This window comes from Scardinius erythrophthalmus (genome assembly GCF_964197995.2).
Source record: "Scardinius erythrophthalmus genome assembly, chromosome: 10".
NCBI lineage: Eukaryota > Metazoa > Chordata > Actinopteri > Cypriniformes > Leuciscidae > Scardinius > Scardinius erythrophthalmus.
Genome location: NC_138230.1, coordinates 36878476 through 36894795, shown reverse-complemented (window position 1 = coordinate 36894795; position 16320 = coordinate 36878476). Strand labels below are relative to the sequence as shown.

Here is a 16320-nt window from a genome sequence, read left to right as displayed (position 1 = left end):
CTCAGGTCGACGCTGGATTTGCAAATCGTTTGCTATTAAAACGTGGAGCGGTCCCAGTGATAAAAGACCCCGTTCATGTAAGTACAATTGGATCAGATTTCTGTATTTTGCTGGAAATCAATCACTACTGCTTGACTCTATAGCTCCGCCTCCAGGACCTCGGCTTTTTCCGGAGAAAATCGGAAAGCTGTATTTTTCTTTAATAAATATAATAAAACTAAACACTTTTTGGAGATATTAAAGATGCACTACTACTCTATAGGGACTCAAGATTAACATGAGATTAGGTGAAACTGTGCATGTTATGGACCCTTTAAAGAAATTGCGTGAATGACATCAAAAAGGAGCTCCAGAAGGAATTAGATTAGACTAGATTAGATTAGTCACTTACCGCTCCGTGCCATCCAGGCCTGTCCTCTGGCACATGCAGGCCGGGATAGATGTTCTGCAGATACCATTCAAAGCTCTTACACTGAAGCCGCTTTCTCAGTACAATCCTTTCAGATATATCTCCGTAAGATTCCTACAAGAACAAAATAAAATCAGACCTCAAGACAAAGTTTACAGATTACTGACTGAAATCTATGTAGGACTGCCTTGACCACACGCCAGAAAGTATTATCTGTAATAGGGAGCAAATATTGGAATACTTTACAGCAGTCAATAAGACAATTTTCTACTTATCACACGTTTAAAGCTCATCTGAAGAAGTGGCTTATGACGAATCAGTTGTGTAAACATTTTTCTAAGAAAATTAAATAATGTGTTTGGGGTATTGTCTCTTTGTAGTGTTGTGTGTGTATAGCTGAGTATTTGTTCTTGTGTGTACCTGCCTAAGGACTGTGGATATATAAATTAGAAATGTTGTTATAATCCATCTTGTTTAAATTTCGTATTTTATACAAATGTTCATTAACATGCTTTGTCCCTATCAAATAAATAAACAAGAACAAATAACTTTTCTGCCACTAAAATCTTTCTGCTTTTATCCATTCGATTTTTTTATCATTTTTACTGATATTTATAACTTTTTAATATCTTTACTTTAGTTGCAACTTCAAAAATATCAAACAAGAATGCCACGCAAGTACTTCCTCTAGGGCGCTGTCCTGTAATGTTGACACAAGAACTGCCACGACACACTTCCAACAAGCCAAAAGTCAAAGAAACCCAACCAGGTAAACGAGATAATATTAATTTACTTAACACCTCACACAGGTATGAAAAGGGTGTGTTTGCATTCAGACCTGAGGTACAAGAACAACTCATGACAGCCATATATTGACAGGAAAAATATCCTTACTCGTTGCATCTGGTGATGTGGCTACGAGAGAATGATTTATTATTTGATCACATTAATAATGTAATTTGTCTGTGAAGTAATATGGAGTTACATGCCACATTCATGTCAGCCAGGGTGATATAATATATGTCTGGCCTAGTTTTAGTATCTTTGTCAGCTAATAAGCTTTTCAAAGACAGCCAAAGGAAGAACAAACACTGTAAGCCGAGAGAACGAACGCATTCAACCTGAACATCATTTATCTCTTTCACATTTTTTTCCCCTTCAGGAGTACGTAAGCAATTTTGAGAACAGCACTTTTCAAGATAAACACTGAAGCAGTTAAAAAAGGAAATAACACAATGGTTGTACACCTCTGACTATGCAACAACACAGGATGTAATAAAGAGGTGCCGCCCACTGACAGGTTATGCTGGGTGGATGGATGGATGGATGGAGGTGTACCTTGCGTGCTGGAGGGTTTCGGTTATAGAAGTGCTGTTTGTAAGAGTCCATCCAAACCTCCGCTGCACGGACAGTGTTCTGAAGGAAGTTGGATCGGGAGTACGGAGCTTTCTTGGGGAAAACGTGACCCACGTGGGAGCATGGGTGAATTTCTAAAGACCCTCCACACTGCCACACCTGTAACAAAACATGTTCAAAATGAAGCAAGAATCAAAATGAATTTCTGATTTAAAAAAAAATCATTGTAGGTGGTTTTCCATTGTAAAAAAATTGTAAGGTGAAGTACTGAACAAATATAATAATCAATAAAGTAATAAATAAATAGCAAATAATGCAACATTATTAATCACCTTATTATTAATAATTAAAATAAAGTATATAATGTTTACCACTAGTGTCACAACATTAAGAAAAATTAAGAAAAATGAATCACTAAATATATAAAATAATGGATTTTTTTTTTAAATTCAATTATTAAATAAATAATTATTAATAATTGCAAATAATTAATGACAAAAATCATTATTGTTTTCAATATGGTTAGGATGCTAAAACAGATCAATGTGTTTGCTTTTAGGGAAAAACCCACCTACGACTGACTTGTATATAGTTCTGCATATTAAAATATGATATGATAAAGTATTTTAACATTGAAAAATTGTCACAGCTCAGTTTTAAAATGAAAGCTAATAACCCACAAGCATTATTAATAGAGCATCATTATTTGTTTATGGAGATTCGACTCATCTCGCCTACTTTTTTTGCACACACAAACTGAACATTTTCTGTGAACAAAGTATCTGATTTTAATGGAATGCACTGCCTGTCAGAAATAAAACATGACATGACAACAGCGCATTAGATCCGTTGAGACACTGACAAAATTCCTTTTTTTAGGCTTTTTCCAGCTTTATTTCCCACATGCTTTTTTATTCCAATTCACAGCACATCTATTATACATGAACATCGTACAGCCCTAGAAGATAGAGCGTTGTATTCTGTTTCCATATGCATAAAAGATTACTCCATGGTATTAACCATCAATCTTCATTTCTAAGCATAGGCTGAAAAAAGAAATCCAATATGAGAGATGTGTCTAATTATAAATGCTCAGTCTCTCATGCTACCAAGAGCATGTCGACACGCTCTGATGAAAAGCATATGCAAATTACCAGTACAATAGGTAGCAGGAGTACAGAATACAGGTGTCTTACCCGGAAAGAAAGTTCCAGATTCTCTCCTCCCCAGACCTCCATGCCCATGTCGTAAGTGCCCAGAAACTCAAAGTAAGCCTTGCTTACGGCAAAGAGCCCCCCTGCCATAGTGGGAGACCTGTGAAGCGAAAAACAGCAGATCATTGGCAATTCATCAGAGATATTCCCTGGCAGGTAAGTGCTTCTTAGTTTCAGTTAAGCACCTCTGGGTCTGCCCTAGAACGAGCCTGGAGAGAAATCTAGAGCAGAAGTGAACCGTATTTTAATGTAAACCTAGGTCTGAAAATTAAATCTTTTTCACTGCACTGCAGTTAATCAACACAATACACATTTCCCTGTGAAAATAACTTTCTTAAAGTCTGGATGGCTTAAAGGGAGAGTTCAATTTAATAGTCTCATGTCATTCCAAACCGTTATGACGTAATAAAATTAAACTTTAATAATTAATAAAAAATGGTTAATAATTATGATAATCTGGTTGAAGAATGTCTATACTATTTTGTCTAAATAAGTTAAAAATAAAACACTAAAACCTAAAATCAATTATAGACTTCATAACTTAAGAATGTACAGTAAGAAAAATAACTGTTGGAAGGATTAGTTCACCCAAAAATGAAAATTCTATCATCCTTCACTCACCCTCATTTTGTTACAAACTCTTAAGACTTTCGTTCAACTTCGAAACACAAATGAAGATATTTTAATGAAATCTGAGAGATTTCTGTCCCTCCATTTACAGTCGATGTAGCTACCATTTTGACACTTCAAAAGTTCATAAAGTGTTCATAAAATTAATCCAGATGAATAGAGCGGGTTAGTCCAAATTTTCTTATGAGACACAATCACTTTATATGATGAGCAGATTCAATTTAGCTTTTATTCACATTTAAACATACATCAGTTCTAGTAAACGGACGCTCAAGCATGCTTGACGTGTGAGAACCAATGAGGTTCATTCTCATGTGTTATGCAGCACGTTTGAGCTTCTGCAAGAACCAATGGGGTTTGTTCTTGCGTGTCAAGCAGGTTCGGTTGAGCTTCTGTTTATGTTCTTTGATAAAAGCCCTGTCTCTTCAGAAAATTTGGACTAAACCCCTCAATTCATTTGGATTAGTTTTATGAACTCTTTATGCATTTTTTCTAATGAGGGTGAGAAAAATTTAATTTCCAAATATTTTAAAAGTTACATTTAACAGTGTTATGAAATGCATTACATTTAATCAATCAAAGATTTTAAATATTAACTTTAAGTAAGCGTTAAATGATAGCAAATCTAAATGTAAAAATAGAGGAAATGAGAATAAACAATAACATTTGCAACATCAGCTCATATAAATATCCAATATGGATCAATAAGCTAACAAAAAAATATACTACTATAAATAGTAGTATTGTAAAATATAGTAAAATTGTCAATTTCTTTTTTTTTGTTCCACAGAATAAATAATAATTGAATTTTTTTTTTAATTAATATAATTGAAACGACATACAGGTGAGGGTGACTAGGGTCCCTTTAAACATTTATAATCTTTTTCTTAAATTGCCAAGAAATAAACACAGCAAAGTTGGATTTGAAAAAGTTGACCATAAACCAACCTAATGGGGTCAATTCTGGATTTGCGTATCTTGCGATCAATTTCAGGCACTCCATGCCACTGGAATGTCAGCCTCCAGTCAAAGCCGCCCACCATCGGCTCCTCAGTCTGCATGTAGAACTCAAATGTGTTCCAGTCAATGGTGTCAATAACCGGACATATGATGGTGGTCTCATTCTCAGCAATTCTGACGATAGAAAAGACGATAAAATTTACATTTCCCTGGCTAATATGTTACTGTGGATTATGGAAGTGTTTCTATGCAACATTTGAATTTTTAAGCCACACCTCTCCAGCAGTGGCTCGATCCAGCCAGGAACACACTCACAGTGGCAGTCAAGGAAGGTGAGCACGTGTCCTGTAGCATAGGTGGCGCCAATGAGCCGTGCTCGAACCAGACCTTCTCTTTTTTTGGTGCGGATGAGACGAACACGCTCCAGGTTACTAACATACTGAGCCAGCTGTGACTTCAGGTACACTGTAATCCATGCAAAGAAAATTAGAATCTTTTTATCAGGATCCAACACATAAAGGCCAAATCACAGGAAAACAACTGATTAACAAGTAGACACATATGTATCTCAGCTAATATAAAAACTGGTAACACTTTATTTTACAGTGTCCTTGTTACATATGTTACATGTACTTACCATAGTAATAACAGTAAATTATGCATAATTACATGCAACTAACCCTCAACCTAATCCCTAATCCTACCCTAACCCTATAGTAAGTACATGTAGTTTCTTAATATAACTCAGTACTTATATAATTACACTGTAACAATGACACCTTAAAATAAAGTGTAACCTTTAACTGGATCTTATGGAATGATAACTATGGCTACCTTACTATCCAGAACTTTGTAGAGGAAGCATGAAATATGCAAACATGGACAAATGTTTGAGTATATTTCAATGCAATTAAAGCATGTTGAAAATTATGTAATAAACATAATATGAAACGTAATAAGGTTTTATTAAAGCCCGTTCACACCAAGGATGATAACTAAAAGTTTCTTAATGGTTCTAATTCCATGAGAATATGGCAGTCCACATCATGACTATAATGATAACGATATTGTTGGAATCATTTTCAGAACGATTTTTTCCTGATGAATGATAAAAAACACTGACAGCCAATCAGAATCCACCGGCTGGAGCATTTTAAGTGATAGACATCATAACTGCAGAATGCACATAGAATAAACAGAATGTTGTTGTCAGTTGGTGTGGATGGTAAAATATTCTTCAAATATTATTTAATAACGAGTTATTAAAGGAGAACTTGGTAACTTTTTTAACTTAATAAAACTGTCTAGAAATCATTTGGATGGTTAAACAACCTGTTCTGGTGATATTGGTGACTTTCCCCGCTCCCCCCAGCGTTCCCAGGCGGAAAACCAACCTTGCAACTTGGGGACTACCATCCCGGCAAAATAGAAATTGGAAGTCTCGTGAGAAGCGAGAATGAGAACGAGAACGAGCGCGAAACACGAATCGCTTTACGGCAATTCGACATAAACACACACGCATGTATGATGTATTACCAGATTACCCACCTCGGTAGACATAGCTCCACACGATATAGTTGGCTTGCTCCGATCAAAACAAACGCACATGAGCAGCGGTAGAGAGGGGGAGGAGGCCGCCGCAAGTGAGTTTTTTATGACCGTGTTGTGACATACGCCCCCCCACAGCTGTAGGGGGAGCTCGTGGGGAAAACATGCGACAACAAAAAGGAAAATCAGCGAAGAAGTGACTAGAGTTCGCTAGAGTTGCCGAGTTCTCCTTTAATATAATAAATTATAGTTATATTTATAGTTGTCATTCTTGGCATGAACAGGCCTTAATTCATTAATATGTAGCACCTAATAGGTAAAAAAAATTCCTTGCTTCCAAAATATTCATAATTGGTTGTGGAAGTGCTGACCAATCAGGATGAGACAAATTTTCCTCTATAGTGGAAAAGGACGTAAATAATTGAAAAGTAGTTTTAAACTAGTGGAATTTTATATTTAAAAACGTGAAGTCTGTCTAGAAAGTGTCACGTCACCTCTGTCGCTGAAGTCATCCACGAGTATGACCTCCTTCAGTAGGACAGCTGGCGTCGTCTCCAGCACACTATGGATGGTTCTCAGTAACGTGGACCAGGCCTCATTGTAAAATGCTATGACCACTGATGTTGTAGGCAGATGACGGATGTTGTACTTCTTTGCTTTGCATCTGGCGTTGCAAAAAAGAGAAAGAGTTAATCAGACGGTTACGCAAACTAGCATTTATTCAGATCATGTGGTTTAAGCAAACCGTTTTCCCTGTGAGTTACACACTACATATTATAATGTGCAAATGTGAACATCTAAAACATAGAGAAACCTGACACAGCTCTGTGAAACTGTCTCATCCTGCAGTATGGATGTCAACTTATAACGTGTCACGTGACAATTATGGTGTGAAGAAGGAATCTGACTATTAATAAATGTCACTTTCAATTTGTAAAACAAGACATTTTTTTTCCTCTTTTCTTTGTATTTGACTTCCTCCCATTTAAAATCTGTAAGCAACCATTTCTGGTTCAGATACAGATTCTCAGTTAAAAAAAAAAAAGAGCTGATGGGAGACAACCAGACATGCCAGAGACATTTTCAGTATTCTGAGTAACAACTTGAACCCTTTAAGGCAGAGACTTTAGAAATGCAAAAGGTCAAAAGGTTCAAAAGGTTCAAAAGGGTTTCTTTTTTTTTTTGGAAATACAGTATCACTTTTACTCAACAAGGACACATTCAATTGATCAAAAGTGACAGCATTTATAATGTTACAAAATATTTCTATTTCAAATAAATGCTGTTCTTTTGAACTTTCTATTCATCAAAGAATCCTGAGAAAAATGTATCAGTTTCCACGAAAATGTTAAGCAGCATAACTGTTTTCAACATTGATAATAATGAGCAATGTTTCTTGAGCACCAAAACTGTACATTAGAATAATTTCTGAAGGATCATGTGACACTGAAGACGGGAGTAATGATGCTGAAAATTCAGAAACAAAATTGAAAACAGTTATTTTCTTTCTTTTTTTAACTCTATTTTTGATCAAACAAATGTGTACTTCATTGTGTTCCTTGAACTCTTTAAACTCTAGAGACTCTACATTCACTGACGGCAACTACACTTGTGCACAGTTACAATAATTATCGCTACAAAGAGAAATGCACAAGAAAAAAAACCTACAGCATAATTTCTGGCAGTAATGCTTAAGTCTTTGACAAGAACTAACTTGCCTAAAAGTTATTTCAGAAAGCGAGCAAAAGAACTTCACATTAACTGATAAAAATCCCTGCTGATGCCAAGAAATGTGCTCCTGCCGTGTGTGATCTCCTGTGATGTGGCAACCGGAGAGCAGTTGAAAGACTGCAGGGAGAAAAAACGCATCCAATTTGTCTCACTTCTCGTCTTCCAAAGGGACACTTTCTCTTTTCAGAGCAGCAGCTTGAACCCTACTCATTATTGTGTGACAAGAACCATGAAACAATTATTCTCATACAAAAGCATTGCTGTTCTGAGAAAACGTCCCAGCTCTATTTTCTATTGTTGTTCATTTTTAATCATGTTGTCTGGCTGCAGGCAATGGATTCGTTTCAGACAACAGACAACATCTGTAAAGCTGTGAGGTGGACAGAAGTGTATAAATCACCTGAGGAATCGCCATTCAGGACATGATTTCAATTCCTCTGGAAGTGAAAACAAGCACATTTTCTATTTATTTTACATGCTTATTTGTAATGGAATATAATGTAATGCATTTATTTGCCACATGCCTCTATAAATACAATTGCAATGACAAGCATAGTCACCAACATGTTCCTAGCTTATTCTTTGTGGTTGCCAGGCCATTTCTATACATTTATTAAAGTGCATGTTGCTATGCAGTTCCTAGGTATTTGAGTGGTTGCCATGGCATTGCTAGGTGGTTACCAGGGCTTGGCTAAGGTGTTCTAAGTGTTTTTTAGCATGTTGCTATGAAGTTGTTAGGATGTACTAGATGGTCGCTAAGGTGTTGCTAGGGGATTTCCAGGGCTTTCCCTTAACAGTTATTAAGGTGCATGTTGCTTTGCAGTTGCTAGGTGTTTTGGGTGGTTGCCGTGCCGTTTCTAGGGGGTTAACAGGGCTTGGCTATAGAGTTACTAGGGTGTTCAGAGTGTTTTTAACATTGCCATGCAGTTGTTGGAATGTTCTGGATGGTCGCTAAGGTGCTGCTAGGGGGTTTCCAGGGCTTTTCCTTACAGTTATTAATGTGCATGTAGTTACCAGGGCTTTGCTATAGAGTTACCAAGGTGTTCAGAGTGTTTATAGCATGTCGCTAAGCAGTTGCTAGGGTGTTCTGGATGGTATGGATGGTAAAACTCGCGTGCAAATTAAATAATGTAATGCGAAGAGAGAGAGAGAGAGAGAGAGAGAGAGAGAGAGAGAGAGAGAGAGAGAGAGGCGCGGTCACGATCGAAAAGTCGCAAAGTGTTTACTTATATTTGTGTGCGTGTGTGTGAGGCGCGGGCGCGATCGAACAGTGGAAACATAAAAACAAACTCCGTCATTTTGTTTATACAGGACAGTTTGCAGACAACTGCAAAGTCTTTAAGTTACTGTTGATTAAAATTTTAAAGAAAACAAATATATTAATCTGAAATGTAGCAAATTAATTTTCAATTCATTCAGGTACAATTACCAAACATATCTCAAGGTCTTTTTGTCTTTTTGTTAATTTAATTAATAAACTAATTATGCCTTTACTATGCCTCTATGCCTTTACTTTATTAATAAAACTTATTTAAAATACAAGGCTTAAGTAATTTATTTTCCTTTGGTGGTACAGCCTGACACATGCACAAGCCTTCTGCATTTTTGTTTTGTTTTTCCCTCCATTGTACCGAACCGTGATGTCTGAACCGAGGTATGAACCGAACCGTGACTTCTGTGTACGTTCCACCCCGAGTTAGTTACTAAGGTGTGTTTTGCTTTGTGGTTGCTTGGGTGTTCTGGATGGTTCCTATTGTGTTGCTAGGTGGTTTCCAAGGCTTTGCTACACAGTTAATAAGGTGTTTAGAGTGTTTTTAGCATGTTGCTTTGTAGCAGCTAAGGTATTCTCTGTGGTTGCTAAACTGTTGATAGGCATTCAAAGCAGTTACTATAGTGTTTTCAGAATGTTGCTAAGGCAACCACACACTACAAGATAATCAGGCTGATTGTGGGCCCAATTCTCCGCTTTCAACAATCCTAGGTAAAGTCACAATTATCTTGATGGATCAACAGATTATCGTATCAGATTTCCCTGAGGTGTGATGTGTGTTAAAAATGATTGAATCTGCTCAGAAGAACGCTGGGGACTTAACCTGCACGCACTCTGTAGATTGTCACGTGGAATGAAACAAATCAGAAAGCGAGCTGATAGAAGACAAAAGCATAACATTTTCTGTAAAAAGAAGTCTAAACACTATTATGGCCATTTTTCTTGCCCTTCATCTGCCATGTTTGTTTACTCTAAAGTCACGTTTAACCGCGAGAGATTTTCGTGAGGTTGTTTGTGAATGGTATCTGTTAGCGTGTGGTGTGTGGTCTTGGTCACATCGCGGCACTCCACACAGAAACAAAACTGTTAAATCTATCATTGTTTTATCATCATGTTTGTGGCCTCTCACATTTTAAAAATATGATACGTTTTTAAAAATCTTTTAGTGTGGGCCAGCCTTTAGGCATTGTTAGGTGGTAGGAGGGTGTGTAATGAGCCCATTGCTGTGAGCTAAGGAGTGGAAGACATACTCGTGCATCCTGTTGTCTTGAATATGGCGATGGAGAGATATCTTGTCGCTGGTGAAGATGTTGATGGCATAGCGCTCAATGCTGGCTTCCTCCTCTTTCTTCTCCTCAGTGCTGAGGGTCAATCGGGTGGCTCGGCCATATTCTCCAGGAGCGTTGGGGTCTGGTGCTAGCTTCTCGTAAACAGGCCGCAGGAGGTTGTCGGAGTTCTCCTCCTCAATGGATGGAAGGTCACGATCCAGGATGTGGCGTTGACCATCATTATCAGCCAGAGATGGCGGGGAAGAACGGACTATAAGGAGATAGAAGAGCCACAGCAGAGAAAAGAGGAAGCCGACCTTGGCCAGGAGAGCCACCTTCCTCGACCAGCGGATCTTCATGACCTGGCAGCCAGCACCAATAACAGCATCAGTCAAAGAGCCCCAGACTCCCACCTTTCTGAAGGGCAAGAGAGGAAAGAGAAGATGCAGATTAGTGATAGACTGATACATTGGCCAGACTGATCTACTGAAAGCCTTGTCAATGAAAAATGTACTGTTTACGAAAAAAGAGTGTTTCGAGTAGAAAATTAGTCAATTTATCTTTTTAACTGAAAATGGAACATATTATTCAGACACGTTGTTTCTACTTTTAATCCCAAGGTGTTTGACTAAAGTCTCATGTTAACCGCCAGCTCCAATCACTGAAGCTGAATTTGAGGGGTTGAATACAGACAATCCATCATCAACTGAGTAATCACATAATTGAGCTGCATTAATATTTCAGCATGCAGGGATTTAGCTGAACAGTGGTCGTGACAGACAGGCAGTCTGAGACAGTAATTCCATTCCTCAATCACAACACTTCAACATTTTAACCCCATTTAATAATGAATGTTGCTTACGCACACATATACAGTATATGCAACAGAACTGCACACTAAATAATATAAATGGACCATCAAAGCACTTCAGATATTTGGGAGTCTGTGGTTAAAATGTTTGGCAGTATAACAGCTGATGGCAGATGCAGGCTTAACTACCGTATGAATGTGTGCAAACTGCAAAAGCGAGCGAAAAGAGGGGAAGATATGTCTGAAAACAAACTCAGAACATTCTCAGAAGATCCAACTAGATGCTATAAATACATATTGGCTTATTGGATTGCTTTAAATTGTTTCCACTTCTGTGTGCTCTTTAAAAATAGTAACACACGTATAGGTTTAACTGCACATCTTATGTTGAAACCATACGCCCATTATGAAACATTTACTCATAAAATGTTCCAAAACTTTGTCATAAACATAACCATTGAATTATAAATTATATATAAAGCTAATCCAGTGCATTTCTTCTACACATTTTTGACCTTTAAAAAAAAAAAGTACAGTGGGCCCAAAAGTGTTTCAACACTTAAAGGTATGGTTCACACAATCTTAAAAATTCCATCATCATCATTTGTATGAGTTTCTATCTTCTGTTGAACACAAAAGAAATTGTTCTGAAGAATGTTGGTATAACCAACCAGTTTCTGATCCCCATTGACTTCCATAAAACATTTTTTTCATACTATGGAAGTCACATCTGTTTGGTTACCAACATTCTTCAAAATATTTCATACAGGTTTACAACAACTTGACGAGTAAATGATTACCAAAACAATATATATATTTTGGGTGAACTATCCCTTTAAGTCATTCCTAAAAGTGTTTATTTTTACAAAATGTTAGCAATTTTTTAAAAATGTATTATTTATATTCTTTTTTATCCTTTAAGTTGGCTATCAAAATTATGAAAAGAGTGTTTTCTTCTCCTGCTCCGATCTATTGAAGATGTAGCTCCACCTTTCCAAAAGACTGGTCACAAGCCAAGTGACAAAAGCTTTCTGGGATTACAAAATGGAGAGCTCTCTGAAAGCAACCCTTGACTGGGCACCCATAAAAACTTCCGTACTAAACCTGATAGGTTGGGTGGATGTGGGAAAGCTGGGGAACTGCAGCTCTTGAGGGTTGAGAAGCTTGAGTATCACCTCTGTGGCATTATTACCTTTAAATTACAAGGTTCAAAAACTGGTTTTGTGCACAAAAGTGTTTAAAAGCTTATTATGTCTTTTAAAGCCCATTTTACTTTTTTTCCCCATGATAAACTAAGGAGAAATTCACAGCAGAATGTCCAAGCTGTTATTTTTCATATAATGAAAGTGAATGGTGACCATAGCTGTCGAAGCAAGATTTTCACTGAATAATAGCTTAAATTTCCTAACTATCATATGACTTCAGAAGACTTTGTTTATAATGCCTGCTGGGTAATACGGGCTACTTTTAGTGTTTTTGGTACATTTTGGAGCTTGACAGCCACTGGTCACCACCTACTTTCATTGTATGGAAGAGAGAAGCTCAGACATTCTGCTAAACTTCTCCCTTTGTGTTCAACAAAAGAAAGGAAGTTATACAGGTTTTAAACAACATGAGGATGAGAGGGATGATAGAAAGGACTGTCTGTGCTGTATTAATAAGCAGGGAAAAATGAGACAACCCGGGCTGTTAGTACATCATCTAGGGAGGGTTTAGTCAGAACATTGTCATTATTCTGTTTACAGTAAGATGGATGTTGCTGCTACATGTGAATCAGGAGCCAGAACATCTGTGTTATAGACAACAGCTGGCTTACAGTTCCTGCTGAAAGCAATAGGCCTAGATGTATTTACTGTACATAACAGGACTTTGACGACGCTCTACTTAAATTTAGGTGAGTTAGTACCAGCCCAAAATGATTCACATATCCCGATTTACTTGTCGAACAAGTGCTCTCCATTTGCAGCTTTGTTCCCTTTTTTCGAAACACAACTATACCTGTCATTCTTTTTTTAAATACCTATCCACTTTGAAACGAATCAGTGATGGTCACTTGCTTGTTCTTAACACAAATGTAGCATTTCCTTCCATTTTCTCTTTTTTAAAATTATGACATTACATTACATTATCACTCACTCCCCCTAAAACCACCTGTCCTCAAACCAGAACATCAGAACTTGAACTTCACATAGATTAAAATATTTTAAATAAAATATATATCATTATTTATAGTTCTATTACAGTTGTGTGTTTTTTTTCTTCTATTTTAAGTAATTGTCACTCACACCCATATATCAAAACATCACTGTAAATACAAATTTTGGACTTTTTAAAATAATATTAAAACATTTTATAAAATTAAATATTTTTTTTAAACATACAGTACTGTCAAAGTACAAAAGTATATTAACTGCTTTAATACATTTAATAAATAAATGTAATAAATGCAAATAATACTGTTCATTGAACTTTCTATTCATCAAAGAATCCCCATTTTCACAAAAATGTTAAACAGCACCACTGTTTTCAACATTGATGATAATAATAATAAATGTTTCTTGAGCAGCAAATCAGCATATTAGAATGACACTGAAGACTGGAGTAATGATGCTGAAAATTCAGCTTTGCCATCACAGGAATAAATAACTTTTAAAATTATTTTCAAATAGAAAACAGTTATTTTAATTTGTAATAAAATTTCTCAATATTAGTTTTACTGTGTTTTACTGTGTTAGTGAGCATAAGAGACTTCTTTGAAAAACATTAAAAATGTTAATGTTTCCAAACTTTTGACAGTAGTTGTATATTTTCTGGATTTTAGACAACCCAGATGAAAAAAAAAGATGATTTCCTGGTCTTAGCTGGTCACCAAGCCTTGTTGAATTGCTACTCAACTGGTTTAGCTGGTTTAGGAAAGTAAAACACACATTTTGTTAAAAGAAGAAGAAGAAGAAGAAGCAGAATTAAATAAGAAATAATGAGTAGCAGTGCCGAATAGCCTAAGGACTGAATTTTGACTCTCTCAACACTTAGAAACTAACAAAAACAAATCAAAGTAAAAAGAAGTATGGTAATTGAAAACATGGTGGTACCGTGATGCATTCCATGGTAGTGTAATACAATTCTCTAAGAGCTTGAACTATTATACACCATTTCATAGAAATATGGGCATCATTCAAAAGCATGTCAAAGCACATGGTTATAGTATTATTATCAATGCGCCACCATGGTACCACCAGAGTATTTTTTACACACACACACACACACACACACACACACACACACACACACACACGCAAAGTAATTTGAGAAGACTTCGTAAAGATGCAGCAGAAGCACATGACATCATCAAACTATTAATATAAGTATGCTGCTAACCCATAACATTAACTGTATATAACATAAGGTAAATTTGCATCCAAAATACAATGATAAAGCCGAGCAGTGACTTTCCGTGTAAAACATGAAGGCTCGTTAACATGCAAAACATGTTCATATTGTACACTCACCCACATACATACATCCACGAGACTCATGTAACTCAATAGCTAATGGTCTTACCTGATCTCTTCATGCCGTGCTCTTAGACAGATACAGTATAAGTGCCGCTCGTGTCACTGTCAGCACACACACATCCTCCTCAAACAACAAACCCGCTCGACTCCCCTCCACACAAAACTGCAGCTCGCGCTAATCGCTTTAAGTAGCAGGAGTTTTTACAAACGGCCGATCTCTTGACGAGTTACATGGCTAAAGTAAATGTCATAGTCTTGCATGTAAGTTACTGCATCGCACCCCAGGAAGTTTCAGATTTGACAGTCTGGGCTTCATAAAGTGAACCACGTGACCAGAGCATTATGGGAAGGCTGGAGTTCAATGCGCGTGCATTAGCGGAACCCTCAAGAGCCCCTGTGCGTCATTTAATATTCTCACTGTCGAATGTTTTTAAAAGATTTTCCCGGTATAATCTATCTATCTATCTATCTATCTATCTATCTATCTATCTATCTATCTATCTATCTATCTATCTATCTATCTATCTATCTATCTATCTATCTATCTATCTATCTATCTATCTATCTATCTATCTATCTATCTATCTATCTATCTATCTATCTATCTATCTATCTATCTATCTATCTATCTATCTATCTATCTATCTATCTATCTATCTATCTATCTATCTATTTATCTATCTATCTAAATCATTTTGTTTGTTTGTTTATTTGTTTGTGTACAACTGGGCAATTTTATGATTTTTTTGAGAATCAACCAGTTTTGGTTTGTTTGTTTTTTCTCTAATCATGCAATTTTTATTTTTTATTTTTAATCAACCATCAATCAACCAACTGAATTGTTTTTTGAGAATCAACCATTATTTCTTTTTTTTTTATTTGTTTGTCCAATTATGCAATTTCATTATGTATTTCTTAAGAATCAAAAAGATTTACTTAATCTTTAATTATAAAATGTGTATCAGTTTAAAGGAATCAAGAGAATGCATCTTTAATTATGATGGATTCAGGTTAAGTGAAGAAAAACGTTTTATGATTGATTGCCCTTTAAATATTTTTTGTGAAGTATATATAAATAGCAATGCGAAGCTCCAACATCTAATTGATTTGAGTGACCACATGGAAAATCCACAGACAAATGAAAACGCTCTTATTAAATCAGCCTATAAAGAATACACAAGTTAAGAGAAAATTGACTAATTTAATTTACAAATAAGAAGCATGTGCATAAATGGTAAAGAATTTGAGCACAGTGCTTGCTAAAGTTAGACAGCAGTTAAAAGTTTTCTTTAATTAAAAGAACCCTATCAAATGACACAAATAAGCAATCATAATTGAATTCAAGTCCTGCTCATGTGTTGCTAGAGGAGCCTCATGTAAGCATGTTGTATAATTCTTTCAAATGTTGACTCAACAACGCCCTCAACTTGCAGAGAAACTCACATTCTGCAACGTGGCAAGACTTTTATGTTCAAGGTTAGACTGTTAAGACTGTTAGATTGTATCTGGACATGATAGGGTTAACTGTGCTTCAGTATTACCTTTCGATTGTACAGGTGGAACAGGTATATCTGGGCCCTGTAAATCATTTCCAGCTCTGCACACAAG

The 16320-nt window shown here is 36.3% G+C and overlaps 1 protein-coding gene across 1 annotated transcript in view; it reads right to left on the bottom strand.

Annotated features, from left to right (window-relative positions):
• The window catches only part of LOC308697372 (uncharacterized protein), a 41685-nt gene extending 26659 nt beyond the window's left edge, over positions 1 to 15026 (bottom strand). Inside the window, exons 1-8 of the mRNA XM_081376551.1 lie at positions 14759 to 15026; positions 10369 to 10803; positions 6612 to 6781; positions 4845 to 5034; positions 4558 to 4743; positions 2962 to 3079; positions 1748 to 1924; positions 392 to 523 (exon numbers count right to left, since the gene is read on the bottom strand). Of these exons, the coding sequence (XP_081232677.1) occupies positions 392 to 523; positions 1748 to 1924; positions 2962 to 3079; positions 4558 to 4743; positions 4845 to 5034; positions 6612 to 6781; positions 10369 to 10745 (1350 nt within the window). The 5' untranslated portion in view covers positions 10746 to 10803; positions 14759 to 15026. The remainder of the gene's footprint in view (positions 1 to 391; positions 524 to 1747; positions 1925 to 2961; positions 3080 to 4557; positions 4744 to 4844; positions 5035 to 6611; positions 6782 to 10368; positions 10804 to 14758) is intronic.
• Between the last annotated feature and the right edge of the window lie 1294 nt (positions 15027 to 16320).